The sequence below is a fragment of the Pyxicephalus adspersus genome, chromosome 1, assembly GCF_032062135.1.
Source record: "Pyxicephalus adspersus chromosome 1, UCB_Pads_2.0, whole genome shotgun sequence".
Lineage (NCBI taxonomy): Eukaryota > Metazoa > Chordata > Amphibia > Anura > Pyxicephalidae > Pyxicephalus > Pyxicephalus adspersus.
The window spans coordinates 154,107,093-154,131,662 of NC_092858.1; the positions used below are offsets into that span (position 1 = coordinate 154,107,093).

The window sequence follows — 24,570 nt, forward strand, 5'->3', positions numbered from 1 at the left end:
TATTAGACTGAGGAGACAAGGAGCAAAATAGAGAAGTATACATAAAAAAGAACTGGGGAGATAGCTAGATAGATAGATAGATAGATAGATAGATAGATAGAAGGTTACAACTGATAAACAAGGTCACGTATTATAAATGAATGCTGTAGAGATGAGAAATACTTTTGCGAGGGTTATGTGACACAGTTGTGTTTCCATGAATTCCATTAAGACTTTCACAACACTTTCACAAAGCAGATCATAACTTATCTATATGACATAACTTACTTATATGAATATGACATTAAACCACCATATGATATTATTATGACATTAAACCACCACCACATTTTTTTGTTTCAAAATCAGGACCTGCTGCACAGACAGGGGGCCCATGTTGAAGGCAGCATACCCAGACAGACATTTGATGTATGAGTGAGAGGAATCTATAAAAAGAAGCTGTCAGACACAGATCAAGATAAATAAATGTTCTAGAGAGTGCTTTCATTTGTGCCACACTTTCTTTAGAGGCTCTTTAAGTGGTGGTGTCAACAATCTGTTACAAGTTCAGAAAAATGACACGGGGTAAAAGTCTAGCTTAAAAGACGGTGGCCATGGCTTGAAGAGCCTGGCACATATCTGAGAATTTTAGGTCACTTGCCAAGTATGCAGCTCAGGCTACAGAAACCCAGTCACAGCTGGATTAAGCCCTCTGGTAATGAGTGGATTTGGATATGGCGGTGTGAAATTGCAGCGTATTTTTACTGAGAGAACAAAGATGTGACAGCTCTCCTCTGAACCTCTCCAGTTGTTATGTGGATATTTTCTGTCTCAGAATCAGCACATAAAATGCGAAGTGAAAACACGTAAGCGTGAATGGGTATCAACTAGTCATTAGTTGGGATAACATCTGACAATCCACCAAGTGTTTAGCACTCAAATGGTCTTAAACTAGCAAAGAAATCTTGGCCTCGTGAATAAGGTGGGTTTCCCATTTTCTGGACAACTTTCAAAAGTAGCACCAGGCAGCAAGAAAAATCAATCGGTACAGTGGTAACGTAATCCAGGAAATGTTGCAACAGGGATAGAAAAATTAAACTGGTTACCTTTCATTTAAAGAAACTTAAAGTCACTTAATAAAAAATGAGAAACTGATTACCTGTATAAGCATCTGCTGGAGGTCTTAGTGCTTTCAGCAGGCTTTCAGCAGCACCCAAATGCCAAGAAACGTTTTGACACTTTGGGGGAACTGTCAGGCTCAACTGGCTCAATCCCTCCCCCCACATTACTATTGATCCATCACTATATTGAGCAGTTTCAATAGCCAATAAAATTCAGATAGTGAGGGATTTAGGTTCTTAGGAATGAAAGTCAAACACTACCAACTAGCCTTTTATGCCCGGGGCTAAAGAAAGTGTTACACACAAAATATATCATGGTGCCAAAAAATTGGTGGTCATGGTGAAACATGAGTTGTTACTAAAGCACATTTTTTTCAGCACCTTCCAGCATCACCTTCCTTTGCAGCTCCTATGACATCTCATATCCACCATGAAGGCTAATTCTGGAAGACCTTTTCCTGACACATGCTTTGATCTAAAAAGGAAGCTATATAATGCCCAGATTGTGCCATTGACTGTTGTGCTTTGATCAAGTTCTGAATGATGAAGCATCTCCACTCAAGTTGACCAGCTCAACAAATTTTATTTGTACTAGCCGGGGATTAAATGTTCATCATCTCCCCAGCCAAGTCCTCCTCTGAATTCACACCAGGCAGCAAAGGTGGGGGAAGCTTTATTAGTGTCAAATGATTAAGGTTTGCTGGCTTTTTTTATTGCATTTTATAAATTAATATAGTCGAGCATGCCGAGTGGCATGGACTTAAGCTTGTTATTACATGAGTCTGTCTTATACCCCCCAACACTCATGTTTCAGGGTAAGTGGGTAAGGATTTAGCTAGTTCAGAGCAGATATAATAATAATCTGAAGGCCAGGAATTTTGAACAGGCCCCACAGATCTGAAACAGGTTTGCACTGCCAGCAGGGACAGATTACTGCACAGTCAACACGGGTCATGGTTTAGGATGACAGGACTGCTAATATTTTGCTATAAACTGACAAATAAACAAAAAAAAAAAACAACATTTTACAAACAATATTAAACATTTTATTTCATTATTTTCACTCACTGTATTAGCTAACAACTCTGTTTGACTTTCTGGGCCTGATTTATTAAAGCTCCCCAAGGCTGGATAACCCAGGTTCACTAATGAAAGCGTATCTTCTCCAGCCTTGAAGAACTTTGATAAATCAGGCTCTTTATGGAAGACGCTGTGACCGTGGCCATCAAGTTGTGGTACGCCATTGTTAAATGAATGCCCAAACAAGCCAAAGGTGATCACCACCATTCACTGTATTCTTAAACCATGATGGGAAATGGTAATCTATGAATGTGGGATTGTAGCTGTACACTACAGGCTTAAAAGAATAAACATTCCTCCTAGAAAAATTTTCTTATATTTGCACAGTTCCCAGTTGCACAAGTTTCCCCTTGACTTGGTAAGGATGAGACATGGCCACAGACAGGATGTTATATCTAAATATTTCATCATATGACTATTGCAAGCATTAACAGTCAATGATTTTCCATACAAACAACTGTTGCTTTTCCCAGATTCCATGTAATGTGGGCAGGATAGACATCCTTTCAGCAACAGAAGAGGATATTTACAAAATAAATAATGGGTGAATAATTTGATATAACACTATAAAGTATCACTGTGCATGTATATGTAAGATAGGATAACATCTACAAGGTATTTTAGAAATAAGCACAAACCACCTTTCCCTGTTGAAAATAACATTTTTGTTCCTATAACCATCCAGGAGAGGCTTAGCTGCAGCGTACCATGAAAAGGAAACAGTCGTTAAATGGCATATTGTTCTGAAACAGCATTTTCCCATTTCACAGTCTGGTAAACTCACCCCATGTGACGGGTAGGAGATCCAGCCCAGCTCCCCCTGAATTGCTTTTGAATCCAGCAGATTAACTACAAAAGAAGAGAGGAAAAAATAAATAAATAAACACAATGGAATGAGATATCTGTCTGAGTCCAGTTAACCTACAAAAGACGTGTTTATTTGTCGTATCGCAATGGGTTACATTTTTTCAGGTGGTCTTTGTGGGCCGGAAAAAAACACACAAGTGACATGGTCAGACTCTGTTACTTTGAAACAACAGTGCTGAAAAAGACCCATAGGATAATAAAACAAACACTCAGCGTGTTCCGGAGAGGAATTCTACTCTAAATTATTAACAGATAAGGAGAGTGAAGTTATTAATTAGATAAGCTTAGCAGTTCCTTTGCCAAGCACACCTTGTACCCTGAACTAGGGGTCTGAAAACACATTTTGATGCCTCATTCCTTCTTTGACCTAAAGTGTTCATTACTAAGGAGGCTCCACACACTCTGCCCAGAAAAATAATGCAGTTATTTGTAATATCAAAAGGTCACGGACCTATGACATTTATTTTGGCTTCTGGATGATTTAGGGACGGGCACAAGAACCATTCTAGTAAGGGCTCCGGCTTCCCAGGGCTTCAGCACAGTAGGAGGGGGGGGTACAGAACATCATGGTGCCAACACGGTATATTACTCATCATGCAGCATTGATACTGAACCATTACAATTACAATATTGCAAATTCCAAGAACAAATAAAGTACTTTTCCTATTTAATATTTATATTTATACACTACTGTAATGTTATTTAGGTAATATTTATTTATATTTTTCTAGCAAGTAACTTGGTTGCATAGTTGAGCGTGGTAAATTTGAATTTACCAGCAAAAATCTTAAATTAGCCAAAAAGTTTTTAAAGTATTTTTAGATGAGAAGCCTTACAAAATGTTAACATCCTCCTTGTAATAATAAATGTATCTTTAATAGGAAAAGAGTTAAACTGATGTCCTTGGAATATATACCAAATATTGTGTACCTGCTGATATCAGCCTGGATTATAAAAAGTGCATTTTATCATGTTTTTTTCAAATTTAATATCCTGAACATACCAACAGATCTCCAGAGCTTCTTACAGATGCAACCCATAAAAATATTAATATTGCTTATGGAAGTATCTTACCGCTAACATAACCACTAACAGCGCATATCTGAAACAAGCGGAGAAATCGATATTGTTCTAGTATCAGTAGCAGTCAGGATACAACACAGCAATCAAATGAAGGGAATACACCCAGTGCTTCCTTTGTAGAAAATCAATGGCTCTGTTCTTTTTCATTAGTAGGACATGCAGACTTTGTATGCAATCAATATACATCATAAGACTAAATGACAAAGAGGAAGGATGACTTTACTACTTATCACTGTGCTGACATGTTGTTGCAGCCAATCACTTTGCATTAACTATATGTTCCTTATATTCTCTTCTTCCATTCACAATATTTGTCTATTGATTGACTTATCCTGTAAAGGATTAATTTGGCTGACTTTCCAAAGGCAAAATAAATCTTTCTTGATAAAACAGAATTAGATAAATACGGAACAGATCCCTGTATCCCTGTTCATGTAAGTGACCGGTTTTCTGGTTAACTTGTACTTAAAGTGCTGAGTATTAAATTCTATGTACTATATATAAAGGGATTGAAAAACAGAGTTATGTAAGCTGATTTTCTCTACAGAATCATCAAATTTAAAAACAGCTTTTCCAGCCTGATCTCCATTTGGTGGATGACTTTAAAGCTGCACTCCAACCTTGCCTTGAGTATTGCACAGTTGTACAGGCTTTTCTCCTATAAAGAATTTGCTTACTTTAATTTTATTGCACACTTTTCGCCATGTACTCTTGAAGCTGCAGTAGTGGTGGCCTGTAAATTTGGGGTAAGATGAAAACCATTTGGTAAAGTTGCTTATATATGTCATTCCTACCTGCACATGGCTTGTTTTGCATACAAAGAGAGTTAAATTGTGTATTTCAGACAAGTGTCAAATAGCTACATTTGTTATAGGAGTTTATTGTCAAATTCTACGCACATGTATAACAAAAAGATGTCACTGAGAAATACAAAAGTTAGACTTGTAAAGTGATTCATTTAAGAAAGATCTACACAGTGTAACCATTGTTTGCAAAGTGTATCTAGTAAAGAAAAATATGATTTCCATAAAAATGTAAATGGTTTGTACTTGGCAGCTTTACACATAAAGACCTGTGCCAAAATAAAGTGTTGTTTGGTACATAAAATGTGCAGAGTAATATTAATGCTAGAAAAATAAATCCTAACAAAACATTGTTTTGGCAACTTAATCTCTGTATCATTGATTTGAATTCTCCGTGCACTTAACGTCAATGAAGGGATTCCTATACTGTCATACACTGGACTGGAACATTTCACTTCTATAACATTTCTGGCTATCGTGACCTAACCTGGTCTAGCCAAGTGAAACGTATAAAAGGAAAGCGGCTTTGTTTTCACAACGATTGAGGGCAAGACTGAATAAAGAGCTTCTATACAGAACTGAAAGACCAAAATATGATTGGCTATGAGCGGCAACTGAAATCTAATCCTAATCTGTGGGATCAAAACAATTTATAAAACAACTGTTTACTAGTTTATTAGATAACCAGGTTCTTCCATGACTATCCGTTTTCCCCAAGACACGTTTCAGATACCTTTTTAAGAACAAGTGTTTACAGAATCATACTTGTCTTCTAAATTGTTATGCAAAGTATACCATTCTCTCTATGCTTTGTTATTCTTCTTTCTGCTTTGTATATCATCCTTAAAGATTCCAATGATCAATTACCCATCCCACTTCAGTAGGGTGGAGTGATCCATGACAACATGGTAGATTGTTACTAGAGACCTACAAAGCTAAATACTATTCCATATGAGTTCCTTGTCATTCCCTGCCCAATTTCAATATATTAGTTTTGATTGTGATTGATCTTGTAGTATATCAAGCTATCTTACAATATCTTCGAATCTGAAGAACTGTTGGCCAACCACTAATATACAGATGCCAGTGGTAAAGCTGTAATATACATGATTTACTGCAGTTCTATGAAGATACAACAAACAGGCTAATTATAACTTCCTTGCATGTTTTACAAGGCAAGACCTTGTTTTAAAATATCTTTTGGATGCCAAATGTGGTGTGTTAATACAGCTAAAATGAGTAGCAAGGGACTCAGCGACATAAAATATCAGCAAATTTCCCATGTTCTGTTGTGGTTAACAAAATGTTTATTGCATCAGCAGATGAACACTGTTTAAACTTTAGGTTTCATAAAAGCAACAACCCAAGAATATCCAAATAAGGTTGATTCTAATAAAAAGTTATATATATACTACAGGAATCCAAAAAATATTAGACCAAGTCTATGTGTACAATGCACATAGAGGGTGACCTCACAAAATGCAATCCGTTGTGCAGAAACACTTTACTCCCTGGTCATTAGTTACTTCTGATCTTAAAATGTTTTGTTTTCCCCATCATAGATAGATAAGGGGGCAGTACTGTCCACTAGGAGTGACACTCGAGTTTGCTACAACTTGGATTTAAAGAGAACTTTAGTTTTATTAAAGTAAACAATAATGAAAACAAACATAAAAGCAGTTAACATGGTATTAAATGGCTTTAGGATGTTTTTTCACTTATACAAATGCTTTCTTATTGACAGCTGTCAGGGTCAGTAGCATCTTTAACAAACACCAGCCAATGAGGCCATTCTGCACTATTTGTTATAGCTATAAGATCAGGTCAGAGAACATGATCAGAGCCATTCTAAAGTTTTCCTAAACAGCTAGAACAGGCTGGTACAACCTGCACTTGAACTAGTTCACCATTGACCAGCGTTCACCCCATGGACCTATGCTTTTTATAGACTTTCAACTCACTTTAGCTACTAATATACTAAATAAACTGATGTTTTAATACCAATCCCAGTATCACTACATAATTTTCCATTACTGTGTGTGACCTAGAGGAGTAATAGCAGTCATGTCATGTAACTATTGTTTTATGATCCCATTGTATGAATTAGAAATTGTTCAGATCTGCTTTACCTTTAACAATCATTTTGCCTTGCAGACGATTTGCCTTGGATAGCCAACTTTAGCACACTAAAGGCACCCTTAGCACTTAGAGCCAGGCACTTGTGAAATGGGGTGGATATTGCTTTACAACCACATGTAACTGCCAGGTGCTGCAAAAACATCTAAAGTATGGAGGGTCACTGGAATAGATTAAAACCACCTTTGAAATTATTAAATAATAACAAGTATGGCTGTTTGGAAAAATCTGATTGGAAAAATCTCTGCCTACCTGCTAATTTCTGCCCCCTACACATTTCTATTGACCCATCACTATTAAGGGCTACCTTACTGTCCAGAAAGACTATTGGAGGAACCAGACAAACTGTGGTACTACCTGGTAGTGCCAAAGCATTGTGGGTGCACTGGGCATAAACTTTATACCTCCCAGTAGCTTCATTCTCCTATCCTCAAACAGATTTTGCATTCTCCAACTGAAAATGTAAATGCGTTATTAAAATTAGGTGTAACTCCCTAATAATAAAATATTTTATTGATCCAAATGCTTCTTTAACATAGAGACTTCAAAAGCTCCAATAACAAAAAAATCACAGCTCCAAACAAAACAGTTTTTACGGACTTATCGTAATGCAGTGAGCACAATTTTGGCCTTATAGTAATAGCCAATAAAAGCAACACATTTCAAACCTTAAGCCGGTATTGTTAGTTATGATCAAGAAGATATTTTTCCCATAGGGATATATTTAGCCAATGGCAAGCTGTCAAATAAGAAACACAAAGCCGTGTAGTTTTGGCTGAGTGTCCTCTTATTTCTGATTCTTTTACTTACTGAATTACAATAATATAAAATTTTATTACAGGATTTTATTGGGTATCCCTTTCCTAATACACACTGCAAGAACAGCAATTAATAAAAAACAGAGACTGTATTTCATTATACTTTCTTACAGCAGAAGAAAAATGATTCATTCATTGTAATCATTGATTCAAACATTGTGAACTTTTTTTCTGTCTGTGGTACACCTGATACATTTCAATGTATAAAAGTATAAAAATGAATGGATACCGGGTATATTTGTACTTCTAATATGTGCATTTTGATTTTTTATGTTGCTGTGCACACTCAGAATTAAACAGAATTAAAATTTATGTAATAACATAAATTTACTGTCAGGATAAAAAAATAAAAACTTTTGAATAGCTACATCCTAGATCAGGGGTGGGCAAATGTTTTCAGTCAGGGGCCACAATCTGAAAAAAAAATGCGGGGACGTGTTCCGCGGCTCTGGCCGGTGTGCCCTCCTGCAGGGGTCCCTTTTCCTGACCCTGCTTGGGGTGGCACAGGCCAGAGCCACAGAACACCCAAAGGACCAGAGAAACATCCTCATTGGGCCATATACGGCCTGCGGGCCATAGTTTGCCCATGCCTGTCCTAGATGATCAAGGTGTGTAAAATTACATCATTCATAACTAAGGGTTAAGTTATATATACGTGCTGGATAATTGTCAGCCATGATGTCACCCAAATTCCCTAATGAGGTTTAATGATTCACTAAATGACCAACTGGGAATGACCACTATAACTTCCTATTGAGGAGGATGCAGCGAGGGGGGCTCCCACTTGTCCTCCCCTTCCCTTCCATAGAACTGAATGGTGCCTTGCATGCAGCACTCATTCCTTCTACTGTCACAAGAAAGAATCACTAAAGATTGTTTCCAGCTAACAATTTTTGTCTAAATACAGCAATAAACAAAATCTTTTGTCAATGAACTTTTATTCCTTGTTACAGATCCCATACTACATTCCAGCATGCTAATGGTTTCCTGCACACCATTTGTACCTGAAACTTTTTGTGCAGGTCAGATAAGAAAAAAAGATATCTTATACACACAACGTGAAATAACATTTTGCTGCTGTTAGTTGCCTTGTAGAATATTACATCAAGTAACAAATTAGAAATAATTCATTACATTGACCGCAAGTTCTTCAGTTCCAAAAACTACAAAATGTCCAGATTATTCCCAAAGCCTCTAAACCGAAAACACATGCTGTGGGTGATGTTTGAAGTGAATTCGTAGATGCTATTCAATATAATGGACTTCGGAGAAGACATTGAGAGTGTTTTGTGAACAGGGCCATTTTGGAGGGGGAAATACTGGGCAAATAGCCAGGACTCGTCCTATCTCTAGGGCCCCAGTTGGGGACTAGCACGGTGTGTAGGGGAGATGATGTGCTGCACATTTTGGAGATCACACTTTGCATTTAGCCCCATTTTTTGAAACTATCGGTTTGTGATTCCTGAGTGCTTAGTATTTCAACTCTGCCACACTGTTCATGCAACACAACCAAATATAAGACCAAAAAAACTACAGCACACATTTTGTATTAGGGTGCCATACTATCTTGGTGTTTTTTTCCTTAGTGTAGGTTGAACATATAATTCAGACACTGGGCCCTATTTATTAATGCTCTCCAAGGATGAAGAGGATACATTTTTATTAATGAAGCCGAGTGATGCATCAAACATGGAATGGATCTGGTGCAGGATTCAAAACATTTGCTTGCAAATAAAAAATGACTGAATGAATCCATTCCAGGTTTGCTGGATCACCCAGCTTCACTGAAGAAAGTGTATCCTCTCTAGCCTTGGAGAGCTTTAATAAATCAGGCCCAGTGAAACTTGTACTATACAAAGTACTGTAGGGGAAGCACAAAATCCTAAAAAAAACATCAGTTTTAGAATGCAGAAAGGTTTGCTTCCCTGTTGGGCGTTAACTGCTGTCAATGAACCAGAGGGGAGTTCTCTATTTTCTCGCAGCAATGATACAACCAGGATTAGGCTGTGAGTTGTATCTTATGGTTTCTCCCTCTGCAGAACATCACACCAAATAATCAGAACCCACAGGGCGTCGTTTAGACTAGTAAGAGGAACCAAGAATCACACCTCATTTCAGACACTTACCAGTTTGGGGGGATTTAGGGAAATCTGGGGTCATTAGGAGAAATGAAGTCTATAGGAGTTCAAAGCCTGCTTTGCTGTACTCGAAATGTAAAATCAAAAAGAAAAGAAAAAAGTTTGGTGTAGAGCTCCTTTTAAAAAAAAAAGCAAAAAGTGCATAAAACACTTTTTCTCCTTTTAGACAAAAACATCTCTTTAATTTGATTCTAATTAATAATGCAAACATAAAGTCATTAAAAACACAATAATGAAAGTGTTCTTATAGTAACATTTCAAGAACGGTTACGGAATATGATGTTGTTGTTCATTAAAAATGAGTGGCTTTATTGCCTGGCAATAGAAAAGAACAATAGGCCGGTAAATGGAGTTATGTATAAATGGAGCAACAAATCACTAACAATCCCCTTTCCATTCTAGAACTGCCTTGTTCGCGGTGATTTCTGCAGCTCCTCTACGAGCCACATGGCATCGTGCCGGCAGTGCTGTTTATTAAAATGAACTTCTCTTACTGCTTTGCCTCTTGGGTTACTTCTTCATGCTTGGGACTGGTGGGGGCTTTTCAGCCAGTGAAAGAGAAATGTAATTAGTCGCTTCAGTTCATGTATGTGCCAAGCCGTAGGAATAAATCTGCGCTCACAAATAAATCCGGGCTAAATGGTTTGAATTGAGGCACAGAGTGGCGTGAAGTGTGCACTGGTCTCTATGCTTGCTGATCGTATTAGAAGTTAATATAATTCTGTACGATGAAAACATTCCAGCAGCTCAACAAATTCCTCCAGGCAGATAGCGTTAAGCAATGCATTGACTTATTTATTGGGAAAAATACCAGAGTTACCCTTGAAAAGTGTGTCTAGGTGTAAAGTCTTATGAGAAAATAAACAATAAGTAATACACAAATATTCAGATTTAATCACTTTAAATCTCCTTTTAAAAGTCCATGAAAGCAAGAAATTTGGCACTGATGGAAAGTTTTTATTATCAGTTGAGCTCTTTTATTTACCAAGGTTTGGTATAAAACTTACAAAGTTGTTAAATACAGCCAATCAATTTTATTATAGGTCTGTATTCGGATAATACAACACTTCACAATTCTCTACTAGCTCTCCCATTCTTATAAATATATATATATATATATAAATATATACAATATGCTAGTTTTTTGTCTCATATAAATTGTCTTTATACACCACAAGAATATAAAAAGAGTAATATAATAAAGAAAAATATATAATAGTAGAGGTTGTGCAAGTGCTTTGTTCTTTCATTTTTCAGAAAGTGTTAAGAGTCATAGCCCAGATCCTATATCTGCAGTAACAGATAGCTGGGTGGGCCCTAGTAGAGTTTTTGTAAGCACTGCAAATAAAACAAATTCTGATGATAGTTCTGTAGTCAATTCTTTAATATAAGCCATGTTTCATTTGTTAGTAAATTTCAGCTTGTAACACGAGAAGAACTATAAAACTGACTCTCTAGCAATCTCTTAAGACTTACACGTTCACTTGGATCTCTCGATCACATATACATATACATCTGTGGTTAAAAATTGCGTTTTTATTGAAAAGGAAATACATTAATAATTGAAAAACGTTTCTTGGAAGTGCAATGAAATAAAACAGGAAACTGAAATGAACAAAATGCACAAATAGAATGATATTTTGGAAGGCAAAAAAGCTTAGAAATATCCATTAAAGGATAATAAACATAATTTCTGTAAAAATTAATAATAAACCTCCCCAAGAGCCCACAGTCAAAAATGATTCATAAAACAATATTTTGATCATGAAGGCTATACCACCACCTGGCCTGCCCTGGGTTGGCACAGAGTGTATTAGCCCGATGTGTATGAGCTCCATATGTAGAAAATTGTAGAGGCAAAGTCAAAAATACAATGTGTTCCAGCAGGCTAGTTTTTTATTTGTGAAGTACTTCATTTCTAGTCTTTACGTTAGTTTTTACCTAGAGATTGTGACATTCAAAGCACTGTCTGTGTGTTTTTCTCAGAACAGGTTGGCAACATAATTCCCCTGCTTGTGCTACGTGATCTACATCATCCCCAACCAGCCAATGAAACTGGGCAAACCCAATAAAGGTGGCAACAATGGAGCAGTGAGGGACAATGTGTGAAGGACAAAAAAAATAAAGCTCTCAAAGACTTTCATCAGTGTAGCTGGGTGATCCTGAAAATCTGGAATGTATCTGGTCCAGGATTCAAAACATTTGCTAGCAAAAAGCAAATTACTTTGAATAAATCCATTTCAGGTTTGCTGGATCAACCAGTGATGAAAATGTACACTCTCCAGCCTAATAAATCAGGTCCAATGCTGGAGGGAGGCATTTTGGCAACAAAGTGTGCTAATGTGCAAATATGCTGATCACGATGGATTGTTAACAGAATGCAACAGTAGCATTGTCACTCTCTGCACCCAACTGCTACATTCATCTGAACCATTAGCTTTTTCCAGGCCTTCTATTGCACACTGTAATGCTTTATGAACACGTCGCCATCAATTAACCATGGAAGTCCAGGACCACTCAATGACCTCAATGGCTTTTCCCCACCTACTACCCTGGATCTGCAGACAAAAAGAGTCGTGGTATAGTTGTCACATGACCAATGGGAAATAAAAGTTTCCTGTTTTATAACAAACTCCATTCAGGTTATGATTGCATAATACCCACAAATATTTTAAAGTTCCAGGTTAACATTTAGTAGAGGCAAAAGCTTAAACAAAGATGATGACAACAGACATACTGGCTTAATGGAAACTATACATTTAATATATTCAGTTAGAAATGTAATGTGCTATTTAAATGATTAGTAATAATCATTGACAATTTCAATTAGCAGGTTTATTAAAAGAAAGCAAGGTTTAGGAGATTATTAACACTGAATATATTTAAAAATAATGACTTTGCCTAGGGAGGGGGCAATATTTTTTGATTGAAAGCTTATTTTCTGATCAGTATTTCTGTTGAATAAATCCATTAACACTATTTTTTTTACTACTTTATGCGAGTCAACTGATATATATATATATATATATATATATAAGAAAAAAACACAGCAATAGAAAGTCATATAAAAGACAAATATCTTATTTTTTGTATTTTTGTGAATACACATACACACACATTCGGAAAAGTTATTGTTCGCTCATTCATATCATAGCTTTTGTTTCTGGTTTACTGATCCTTTTACATAATACTAACCTACAGAACTATTCTCCATAAAAGTTGAGATAAACTTGGATCCAGCAGAGGATTACAGTTCGAGATAAAGGTTTTTTATGGATTTTTTGGGCCTTACAATGTTTATAGCTGGAACTAATAAAAGATAGGAGACTCCAGTGTTATGGTCAGTGTAACCATTAAACAAATCCCGGTTATACAGCCAGCATTGCGTGTGCATGAGACATCAGTAAGCATTACCGACGGATCAGCACGGAAATGTAGATGCATGGAAACAGCACACGGGCCTGGAGAAAAGGCAAAAGGCGGGGGGTGGGGGGAGCAGCAGGAAAGAGAGGAGAAAATGACAAGCAGTGAGATCTCCATTATTAAAAGATGAGCCAAGCCAACATGACAGTGTGTCTCCGGGTTTGGAATCCAGGCTATATCTCAGCCAAGCCTTTTTTAACCATTGATGTCTTGTGTGTTATTTTAACTTGGTTTCATTTTCCTGGTAAATTTGTTTACAGTACATACATACCCATGATTAGTCAAAAAACAAAAAACACTGCACAGGAGGCCCCACAGGGTCCGGTCAAACTTTGATACTTGCTATACAAAGGCTTTTGATTTGTATTAGTATAGTTTTCACTTCCAATGTTTATATCCAAACTAGGTCCTACTAAAAAAACTGTGTGTATTACCACCCCATTTACCAAAGCCTGATCCTGATTTATTGCTGTGGGGTAAAACAGTCCACATTCTCCCACAGGGTCCATAATTTTGAATGGCAACCAGGCTAATATGCACAGAAAAGGAGGGACCTTTAACCATTATTCTAGTAAGTAAAGACCAAGAAAAACAAAAATTATTGAAGGAAAATTCTAATAACCATATTAAGTGAATACAAATAGTGTATGGAAGCAAAGTGGTGGATGGTATATATGTTTTATGTGTTAAATTTGCTAATATATTACAATTCTTGTTATTACTAAATTCCAGTGGGAGAGTCAATCAGATGTTACTCTCAAAGTAGAAAGAACAAAAGAACCCAGGCTACATTTCCCAGCATTACAGTAGATAGCGTTGGTCAACATGAGGAGCCGGGATTTGCAGCCACAGGAGCTACACAATAGGAACTGAATTTGTAAATTCTAAAGGTCTTCAGTCTCCAGATTCTGTTTGGTGCTATTTAGAACCATGTTCCTACATCCAGTACTACAGAGCTTATAAATTCAGCTGTGGAAGTGCGTTATAAAGTAATCTAAAGAGAAGTGAAGAGCATTAAAGGAATAGTTGATTGTCAAATCCTTTTGTTTCCTGAGCTGCACAGCTGCTCTTCCATTTTCTCTGGTATAAGCCATGGGCAAGCAGAAGATGGGCTGGTGCACATGGCAGTTACCTGATATCCGAAGCTGCTGTGCATTGCAAACATAAAGAGCATCAAGGACCCATTGGTGTTCATAGGTAGGCACCATAACCTAAAATATATACTGAGCCCAATATTTACTTCAGCTTCTTTAAAAACAGGGGCTCTACCTAGAATTGTGGTATTTCTGGCAGTGATGAACTTGGTTAACACCTAACTTTCTTTTGGTGTACACAAAAGGCACCATACACAGTGTATTTAATAATTGGATAAATAGTTTATTTAGTGATTAAGGGCAAGTTCAAGCTACTGTAATACAGGTAATACCAGTGTATACAAGGACATCAGTGAACTATAGGACCACCACTGCCTGCAAACAAGTAACATGTCATACTGCACCTGGACTGTGCAGAATAAAAATATGCCATCTTTAAAAACAATATTTTCATTTTTATATATTTTGTTGTATTTCAAACACTAATATTCTTTTAAGCCAATTCTCATATTCTAGCTCTGGAACAACTTCCTGATAGCAATACTGTGGACTTTGCCTGTGCAATGTGTGTTGGTAATGGCTTAACAGCAACACAGAAGTTGATTTGCACTAGAGAGTAAAATGATTATTTCACAAAGTGATTGCTTAAAGTTTAACTTCAAGGATTTCTTTTTTTTTTTTTTTCTTTTTTTTTTTATCTTTTAGGTATAGCACCCTCGTCCTTTATTAAAAGGCGGGATCCCCTGCTTCCTCCTCTTTCCAGTGCCATCAGTTCTCTTATGGTAAAATGACAATTTCATCATTCCACTCAATTCCTGTAAGTCTGCATCATTCCTGACACTTATGAAGCACAATATCATGTAGGCTGTGCTCATAGGAGTCATAGTACAGGAATCAGTCCAGGAAGAATGCTTGCCCTCCACTGCTGCCAAGAATGGTGTTCCATAGCCGGAGTTCCAATAAATAATTTAGTGACTATGGCACAGCTATTTTTGCATCTGATTGGATATTTAAGGTGATCACAGCTAATATTTAGCATGAGAATTGACCAGCCTTTACTTTTGTAGGGCTTTAAAATCCTGTAGCGCTGACTTGAGTCTTCTGCATTACATTCAATATAAGAAGGCGAACATCCATTAGGGATCACAATGAGTCATCATTATTTGTAGTTCTTGTTTTTTTTACTCCTCTATGGTTTTAATAGTTTTGATAACACGGCATATCACAACATATCAGCAATGTAACACTGGTGAGCGGAATGGGTCTGGCTACATCTGTAGATATGTTTATTTTTTCTGAACAAAGAAGTCATCTCACGGTCTTGTTTCTGTCTCATGTGCACAGAATTTTATAGAATCATCTCCAAAAGTCTATAAAGTCAAAAGGAGATTAGGTGATAGTCCTGACATAACTTCTTGCAGGTTTACAAGCTGATTTTAAAATAGTTTATTGGTCAAGTTACATTTTAAATACTATGCTAAGAAAAACAGGCATTCTACAACATAAATATTTGCAAGGTTAAAGAAAATTATGCCAATTAAACCAATTAATTTATAGTGGGGATTAAAGGAATAATGATAGGTATATAGATATAAAAAATATTGGAATATCTAAGCATCTCTTGCCAAATTACACATTTTTTTTTCTGTAAACTCAATATATATATATATATAAAAACATATCTAATTTATACCTCAATTTGTTTTATGTATTTTGGTATATCATTGTGGATACATTCAGCAGCCATGGATATTCTCTCATCTGTTATTAGAATTAGGCTTTTTTCTTCGAGTTCCAAATTTCTTAGGGTATTTTCTTTTCTGAGTGAATGTTCTTAGAATATGTTGCATCCAGTCTCACTTATGTTCAAAAATGAAATGTTAAACAACAGAGGCTCAATGTTAACCCATTGTAGCATCAAACCCAAACCCCATCTTTTGCTCTAAGAATAACAAACAAAGAAAATATGTATAACACTACTATTTCTTTTAATAAATAGGAGATAAAGCCTAAATGCAGGTAATAAAGAATTGTGCAGTGGGATTACCCCCTTACATTGCAAGGAATAAATGCTCATTGAGGATTAGTGTATCCGTAAAAAGAACTTTTCGTCCTCTCACAGTCTCTTTTTCTCATATGACCCATCCTCCAAAGCTCCAAAGAACTGATGTCATCACCAATAATGCAGGACCACTAGTCCTTCATTGTGAGAGTGCAGAAGGACCCCCTTACAACCCAAGGGGCCTATTTTTCTAAGGTCTCCAAAGCTGGAGAAGATACACTGTTATAGGAGAACCTGAATGATCCAGCAAATCTGGAACAGATTTCTTCAATCTCATTTGCTTTTAGTTGGCAAATGTTTCTGTGTGAAATCTTTTCCAGGTTTGCTGGATAACCCAGGTTCACCCTGCTCTATCTTCTCCAGTGTTGGAGATCTTTATCAAGTCCAGTGTGTTGGATGAAAGACGAGAACACAGAATATTAGATGAGTTAAGTAAAAGATCAAAACAAATATTTAACCCTTGAAGTGTGGAGGAATCCTAGTGCAAAGGTATTTTTGTACTCCTAAAATTTAGCTTTAAGTGCAACTCCTGTCAAAACAAAACCCGAAAAAAAGAAAAATCTATAATACATCTGCTTTTAGACTGCTTGGTTAATAAAATAAAACCCTAAAACTTCCTATAAAACAAAACTCCCAAAATTCCAAAAAACAGTTTGCTGATCAAATACTGAAATAGGAATAACATTTTGGCTACATACAGCCATAAAGCAGGAAGCATAGTTTGCTGAAGCGACATTGTGGTGCAACAAAAGTGGATAAACTAAGCTAGCCCAAGTGTTAGCTACAGAAGGCTTCAGACATTATATATTAGTAGTTACTGACACTGTATTTAGCTTTTTCTACCGAGCTGTAAGGGTTTGGCTTGGCCGCTCCTAGCACAGGATGAGGTGGGTGTATAGGACAAGGGGGTGTTGTTATGTTAGTAGTAAGGTCAGGGATCAGGCAGTTCAGTTTTAGTTTTATAATTCCGGTTAGAGTTGAAGGTGTTGGGTGAGGTTAATGTCTCACACTCCCTTCACTATTTAAAGTGAACTTTCCAACTTAAGGTCAGATTTAGGCTATATTAAGACTGGCGGTGGGGAGAGATCTGTGTGATTCCCAAAGACTGGCCAGCCAATTGGCCACCGGCGCCACTGCATTGGTTCTTATAGAATCAGCTCCAGAACATTTTATGATGGGTGGCAGCTGAACCTCTTACTGCCACCCCATCATTTTTTATGGACAATCAGAGGTTGGATTATACATGTTAGCGGTTCAGGGGTATGACATGGTGGTAACCTCACCAAGTAGGTGATCAACTGTTAAGGAATAGCTGAATGCTTTGGAAAGGGGGTTTAAAACTTAAAGTAAATCTTCACCCAAAACTTTGTTTCTTTAGTTTTGGGTACAGCAAGAAAGTTTAAAAACCCCATCAGGGATTTATAATTATCTGAAGCCTTACTAGAAAAAGATTTCCCCTGCTGATAATAGTTTCACCAGAGCGGAAGTAAGTATTTAAAGTGAAGGTATTAACAACATGTTTACTTTATATAAAAGGATAGATAACTTTTTATCTAACTTAAAAATTATCTTTTTTCTTTTTTCTTTTTTCCTACTCCTGCTCCTTCTGCACATGTCCAACACCTCGAGAGAGGGATCGAGAGATCTGTAGAAGTAAAAGTAAGTGTGATTTTTTTTTTTAAGTTTATGTTTATGCCTATATCTTTTTAAATACATTGTTTAAGGTAAACGATTCAGAAGTGATAAAGATAAAGTATATGGGGCTAGGTGAACTTTTTATCACAATAAGACTTAGATGGCCTGCAGGATATACATATATGTTTGATGTCAAGAGCTTGTTGGTACAGTCTACTAATGTTGGGACTCAGTATTCAGGATTTAACTTATTTACCAGGCCTTATATTGGTAGAACAAAGGAGTTCAAAAAGATTTCAATACAGAGAAAGCAATGTAAAAAAATCTATTGTTTTAAAAAATAATAAATAAGTGATCAAATAACATGCTAAAAAAGTTCCTCATCATAACAAAATATCTTTCACAATCCCTAAATAATACAACATTATTGTTACTTTAATAACCTTCATTACATCTTTAGTTAATCGTATAACTCATTCCTCTCTTTAACAGACGTCTATTTGGCACAAATAGGCAACTTATGTAAAAGCATATTTATGCTGGAACTGCATCAACTTCGAATAATAATTCTGAAATATTATATATTAAATTCTTTACAAACAACCTGTTTCACCACAGTGTTGACATTTGCGTTATTAAATAAATTAGGCTCATTCAACCGCCATATTATATTATGATTCACCAGCAAAAAAAAAAAATATTATATGGAAATTCATCCAAACTCAAACATACTGTATTAATTGTTTTGATCCAAAGACCCCAGGCGTATTTTTTTGGAGTCAAATAAAGCTTTATAAAAACATTGTGTACATTTCAATCTTGTACATAAAACACTCGTGAATATATAAACAGCAGATTCTATTGCTTTCCAATTATCATAATAAACATAGAACACAGATTAAAACCTAGAATTTTTTCCAAAAGATAAAGTCGAACATAAATATTTAGCTTTTAGCTTATGTCATTCAGTGCAATGTTTAGCTTTCGACTTTAAAAAGAGCAACTGCCAAACTATACATTTTTTTTTTTCAGTGACAGAGACTGGATTCATTTTATGGTTTGTTACTGGTTAAAGCAATAATAATGGTCACAAATAAGGGCAAAAATAAGTGATTATGTTACAATATATTATTATTTTTTAATTTAAAATGAAAAATGCTTGGCCAGTTACCATATTTTTAAATATTAAATCAATATTTTTATTTTTTAAGCAGTTAAAAAGAATCTCTCTTGCTTTGGATATATATATTTGTTTCATTTTTTTAAGTTGCTTGTTTCGGACATTTCATTTTTTTTAAACATTCTTTATTATGTATTCACACACATTCTTTATTTTATGTCACTATTCACTTATTGTTATCAAGTCTAGAAGTGCAGTATAGTTTTTATAACTTTTAATAATAATTACTAATAATAATATTAATTTTTTAAATATGTTTTTATTTAAACAGCTTAAATATAATTTATGTGCATGGGGTAAAAAGGCAAATTACTTTAATCAGTTGTTTTTTTTTTCATTTTGTAACCATCATACGATCAATATTTCCAGTTTACCAATCTGGTTAGGCTACGTACACACGTGCAATAATTGACGTTAGAAAACGAACGACTAACGGTCGACCGATCAACAATTATTCACTATTATTTTGAACGATTGTACTGTGCACGATTCTGTACATGCTGTAAAGATACAATCATTCAAATATAATCCACCAATAATGTACACAAACTAGATACGATCGTTTGAACGATGCAAGAAGTGACATGTACAGAACAATCCATGATCACTGAATGATAGTACACACAATAGATAGCGAATAATCATCGCCCAATCAGATCTGCCAGGCCAGTCATTTGTTTTCAGGGACATTCCTCGTTCATTGGCGTCGTTGGACAGTTGTTGTGCACTTTTTGCAGAATTATGGGACGATCGGTGGTTAGTCGTTCATTTCCAATGATAATTATTGCACGTGTGTATGCAGCCTTATACAGATGTATGTTTAGTTCTTCTCTTGTTCGAAAGTTTGTTATCAAGAAAGATAATTCCTGGTGGTATTTCCTCCAGCTACGAGATTTGCACAATGGGTCCCCCATGGCATTGCCCAGCTTTTAATGCATTCTTTGAAGCAAATAGCTATACAACTCGTGAAAATAGGCTGAATTTAGGTTTAAGATTATTCACCCATAGACTTTAATGGCATTTGCTCCTACAGTTGCTTCACCCTATTTTGGAACACTTTGTGAATTGAACCTGGGCTGCTTCTGGATGCAAAAATACTGCAGGAGAGAGAGATGTGCAGCCAGGAGCATGTCATTTAACATTGAGGGCTGCAGTTTGTAAACATCAGAATGCGATGGGTCATCATGATCAACTTGTTTTTATTTTTTATTCATAACTACTCAGACAAGGGGGATACTTGTGGCTATAAATACTGAGCATACCAATCAGATGTACAAGATGAATAGTTGTGTAAAAATGTAAAACGTTCATTCAATTAAAGACCCATTAATTAGCTTAAGACACACAACAATGTATTTTCATTACATATATAATACAGCTGTATAGGTTAGCTAAATAGTCAGCACAGTAAAGATAATACAGAAACAGATGTCTGCTAATTAAAACTGTGGACTGACTCAGCTGATAAGAAAAAAGTTACAGCAATGAGTTTCCAATTCTGCGTAAAACAAATCACCTTCTAATCTCTGTGAAAATGCAATTTTTCCAATCCTTGTAGGAGAAGAAAGAGCAAAATGTGAAAAAAGCCTGCCGATCCACCGTCATGATGGATAAAAAACTCCCTTTTTGGAGATAAGTTCCACAAATCACTTCTGCCGTACACCCTGTATAGTGGCTGGGACTTAATTTAAATGCTTGTGCTGCCATTGTTGTTCTGCATACATTGCTGGCAGGGAAAGGGTTAAATAAAAACCCATAGCATCTGATCAACTTTTAATTGTAAAAATTAACTCCAGGCAATCCGTATAGGGAATATATAAAATAAAGCTGTTATTTTTGGTCAAAAAAGTATATTTCTGTCCTGCCAGATCTACACAATTTAGCCCTGTCTTGCAGCAGCCTCTCTGTAGCACGTACAAGTTTCAGACTTTGACTGGGCAGTGAAAGGAGAAACAGCAGCCTCAAATCTCTTGGTCATCATGCTCTATCCTCAGTGCTGCACAACTGACAATGTTTTTTCTTGCTCCCAGAAGCTCTACTAAGTCAAATTTAGTACATATACTGAATTCATAAAGATACATTTAATGATGTGCTAATGAATGCAATGCTAACAAATGAAAGCTTCATTAAGTTCTGGCTTTTTATCTGCCTGGAATTCAGCTTTATGTAGATGCTACTTGAGTTCCAGCCATCAGAAATTACTAATGCTGAACGCATAGTACAGAAAATAATAAATGTTAAACACCTACAGACCTGGACAAAATTCCATAAATGTTAAATGTAATCTGGCCAGACACCCTCTTCCACTCTTGGCACTCTGTTAGCACATCACTCGTGTCCTGATTAAATGTATGTCAGGTAATAAAAATCACACATCGTGTAACTCAGTTAATTAAAACATATTGCATAAAAATGAAATATATTGTTTCACCAGCACAGTTATATCACACAAATTGCCTCAGCTTATTTCTGAAAAGAGAATAATTTACTCCACTCAGCCACACTAAATGTTGTAGTGACTAGTCGCATTCATAAATGTTTCAGCACAACCCGGACCGAGCTGGTTCTCCAAGACAATACATCTAATTAAATGCATACTTTAAAAATAGTCCGCCAAGTTCACCTATAAGATTATATTCTACAGGCAGATGAATACATTGCCAAGAAACTCATTTATAGGAAGGGGTTCAACGTGAAACTTCACCATTCTAATTCACAAACAATAGACTAAAATCCTTTATGTGTCCCATGTGCCCAAAGGTATCATAGGTATAATACCTCATTTTTTACATTTCCACAGACATTATCTCTCCAATTCTTTATACAATCCTATATCTATAATTTTATTTCAGTGTTGGTGTTACTCTTGAGGCTGCCGGGAGATGTAATTGGCAGCTTCAGTTTGCATAACAATGTGAACAGTTATTAAAAAGTAGAAAAAATGAACTAAAACATAACTTAAAAAACAAAAACAAAACATAAGAATATAACAATATACAGCAAATATGTCAAAAGAAGAACATATGAAAAAGTTTACTGTGTGGCTGACATTTCTGTACAGACATTTACCTAAAAAGTATAATATTTGCATGACCGAGAGTCACAAGTATAGAAATTATTGGCAAAATATGACTTTATGTATTTTATGTATTATATATATATTTTAAAATAATCAAGGAACATTTACTGAATCAACATAGATGATTGCAGTAATAACAAAAGTTTGTATCATGGTTAAGACATTTACTTACACACTTGATCATGGTATAAATATATCTCATGCATAATGAATGTTATATACATATATATATATATATATATATATAAATGTGCAAAACATGTCAGACAAACCAGCAATATACCTGATTGCTGGTTTGTCTGACATGTTTTGCACATTTTTCTGCTTCTTCAAAGGACCACAAAAGGGAGAAATTTGAAGAAATATGTTTAAAAATGTAACACTTAAAATAACATAAACCTCTATTCTTTCTTATTGTGGATTCCAAAATCCAGGAATGAGAGTCCTAGGCTTATTATCAAACACCAATAGTGTTACATAAGAAAAGTGAGAGGAACCCTTATGCAGCCTTCTCAGCCTATTAACATAGGGGAACCCTTTAAATAACTTTCTTCTATAATTACTATGTACACATCTTACACTACATTAGTAGTGCTGGTCAGTGGGGGGAATGTATTTTACATTTCTGGCCAGTGGGAAAATGCTATGCTTACAGGGAGCCAAAAAAATATTTAGTGTCAGTGAAAGTGACCTGACTGGTCTACAGTACTCAATGCTCAAGGAACCCCAGCAAACTCTAGAGAAACCCTAGGGTTCCACTAGACACTGTTCATTATCACTGCCCTAAAGTACCAGAAATTTAATTTTTTGTGACCAAATAGAGAAAGCAATGGCGTAAATAAGTACAATAAGTACATATGTGCAGCTGTTGCGTTTTCTCTGCACAGACAAAACACAAAGTTCATTTTACGGCTTTGTTCGACAAAAAAGGAAAAAGGCAACAAGTCCTCCTGGAAGAGTAATAAAGGATTGAATAATGATGTCTTCGGGCCTAAGAAACTCATAACAAAAGGCTATGTAGGCGTTTGACATGTGTTCCTATTAAACTCCATTGCAAGTGACCTCTGGCCAGAACAGGAAAAAAAAAGCTCAGGGGACATCATTGAAATGAGGAGTCAGGAAAATGCCAGTATGAATTGTATATGTGGAAACATACTCAGACACTTAAAAATGCCAGCTCTGAATGCCAGTGTAAAAAAAGACTAGGTTGTTAAGGATTGGTAATGATAATTTGAACCATTTTTATTTTAGATTTGGGTTGAGCAGGGAAGAGGTACATACTCTCTCTGGTTGTTCCTTGGATAGGATTCCAACTTATTTTATTTCTGATTACCACTGTAGGAATGAAGGAAGAAAGTGAAGGAAAATCCACAATTTAAGTTTCCACTGGAGCAAGAACTGACACCTCTCCTCCATCCATTAAGGACAAATGTTCCGGTTCTGACTGTCTATGAGGAGAATTCCCTCACGTTGATGGGATTATCCTGTTGCTTTTCCATATTAAAAAGCAAATGGAACTTTCCTAGTAGGATTCAGATAACTAAAACTGTTAACCGTTCCTCACTGTATTCAAAATGATTTTAAGGTGTGGGCCTTATATATATTTTATTTGTTAAAGTCTGGGGGAATAGATAGGGTAACAGCAAATGTTAGGGTTAGTTGGAGGTCATCAGTGCCTTATACACAAATGCCTACAGGGTTAAAGCTCCATGATTGTTCTGGGCTCCCAGAGATAAAATAATGAACCAAAGTCTGGCTTTAATACCTTTTCCAAAGTTTAATATTGTTCCAAAAATTGCAGGCCTTTGGGACCATATGCTGCCATATCTGCAAGGAAATGGGAACACGTTCCTTAAAAGCCTTCTGGCTTCCGTTGCCCCTCCAAGGTACAAGCCTACTGCTTCTAAGAAGAAACCAGCAAGTGAATATTGAAGCTATATCTGCTATATACTTTTATACGTATTTTACAACCAAATAACACTGGTTGCAATAAATACCATAAACCCTGGATTATGGGCAAACTGTACAGTTATTTTGACTTTAACATGATACCAATTGTCCCCTAACCACAT

General features: G+C 36.0%; 1 protein-coding gene across 2 annotated transcripts in view; it reads right to left on the bottom strand.

The window, feature by feature from the left end:
• Positions 1-24,570, bottom strand: part of EPHA3 (EPH receptor A3) — a 242,460-nt gene that overhangs the window by 206,030 nt on the left and 11,860 nt on the right. For both annotated transcript variants that reach the window (XM_072431795.1, XM_072431785.1), the window contains exon 2: positions 2,965-3,029. In XM_072431795.1, coding sequence (XP_072287896.1) covers positions 2,965-3,029 — 65 coding nt within the window. The remainder of the gene's footprint in view (positions 1-2,964; positions 3,030-24,570) is intronic.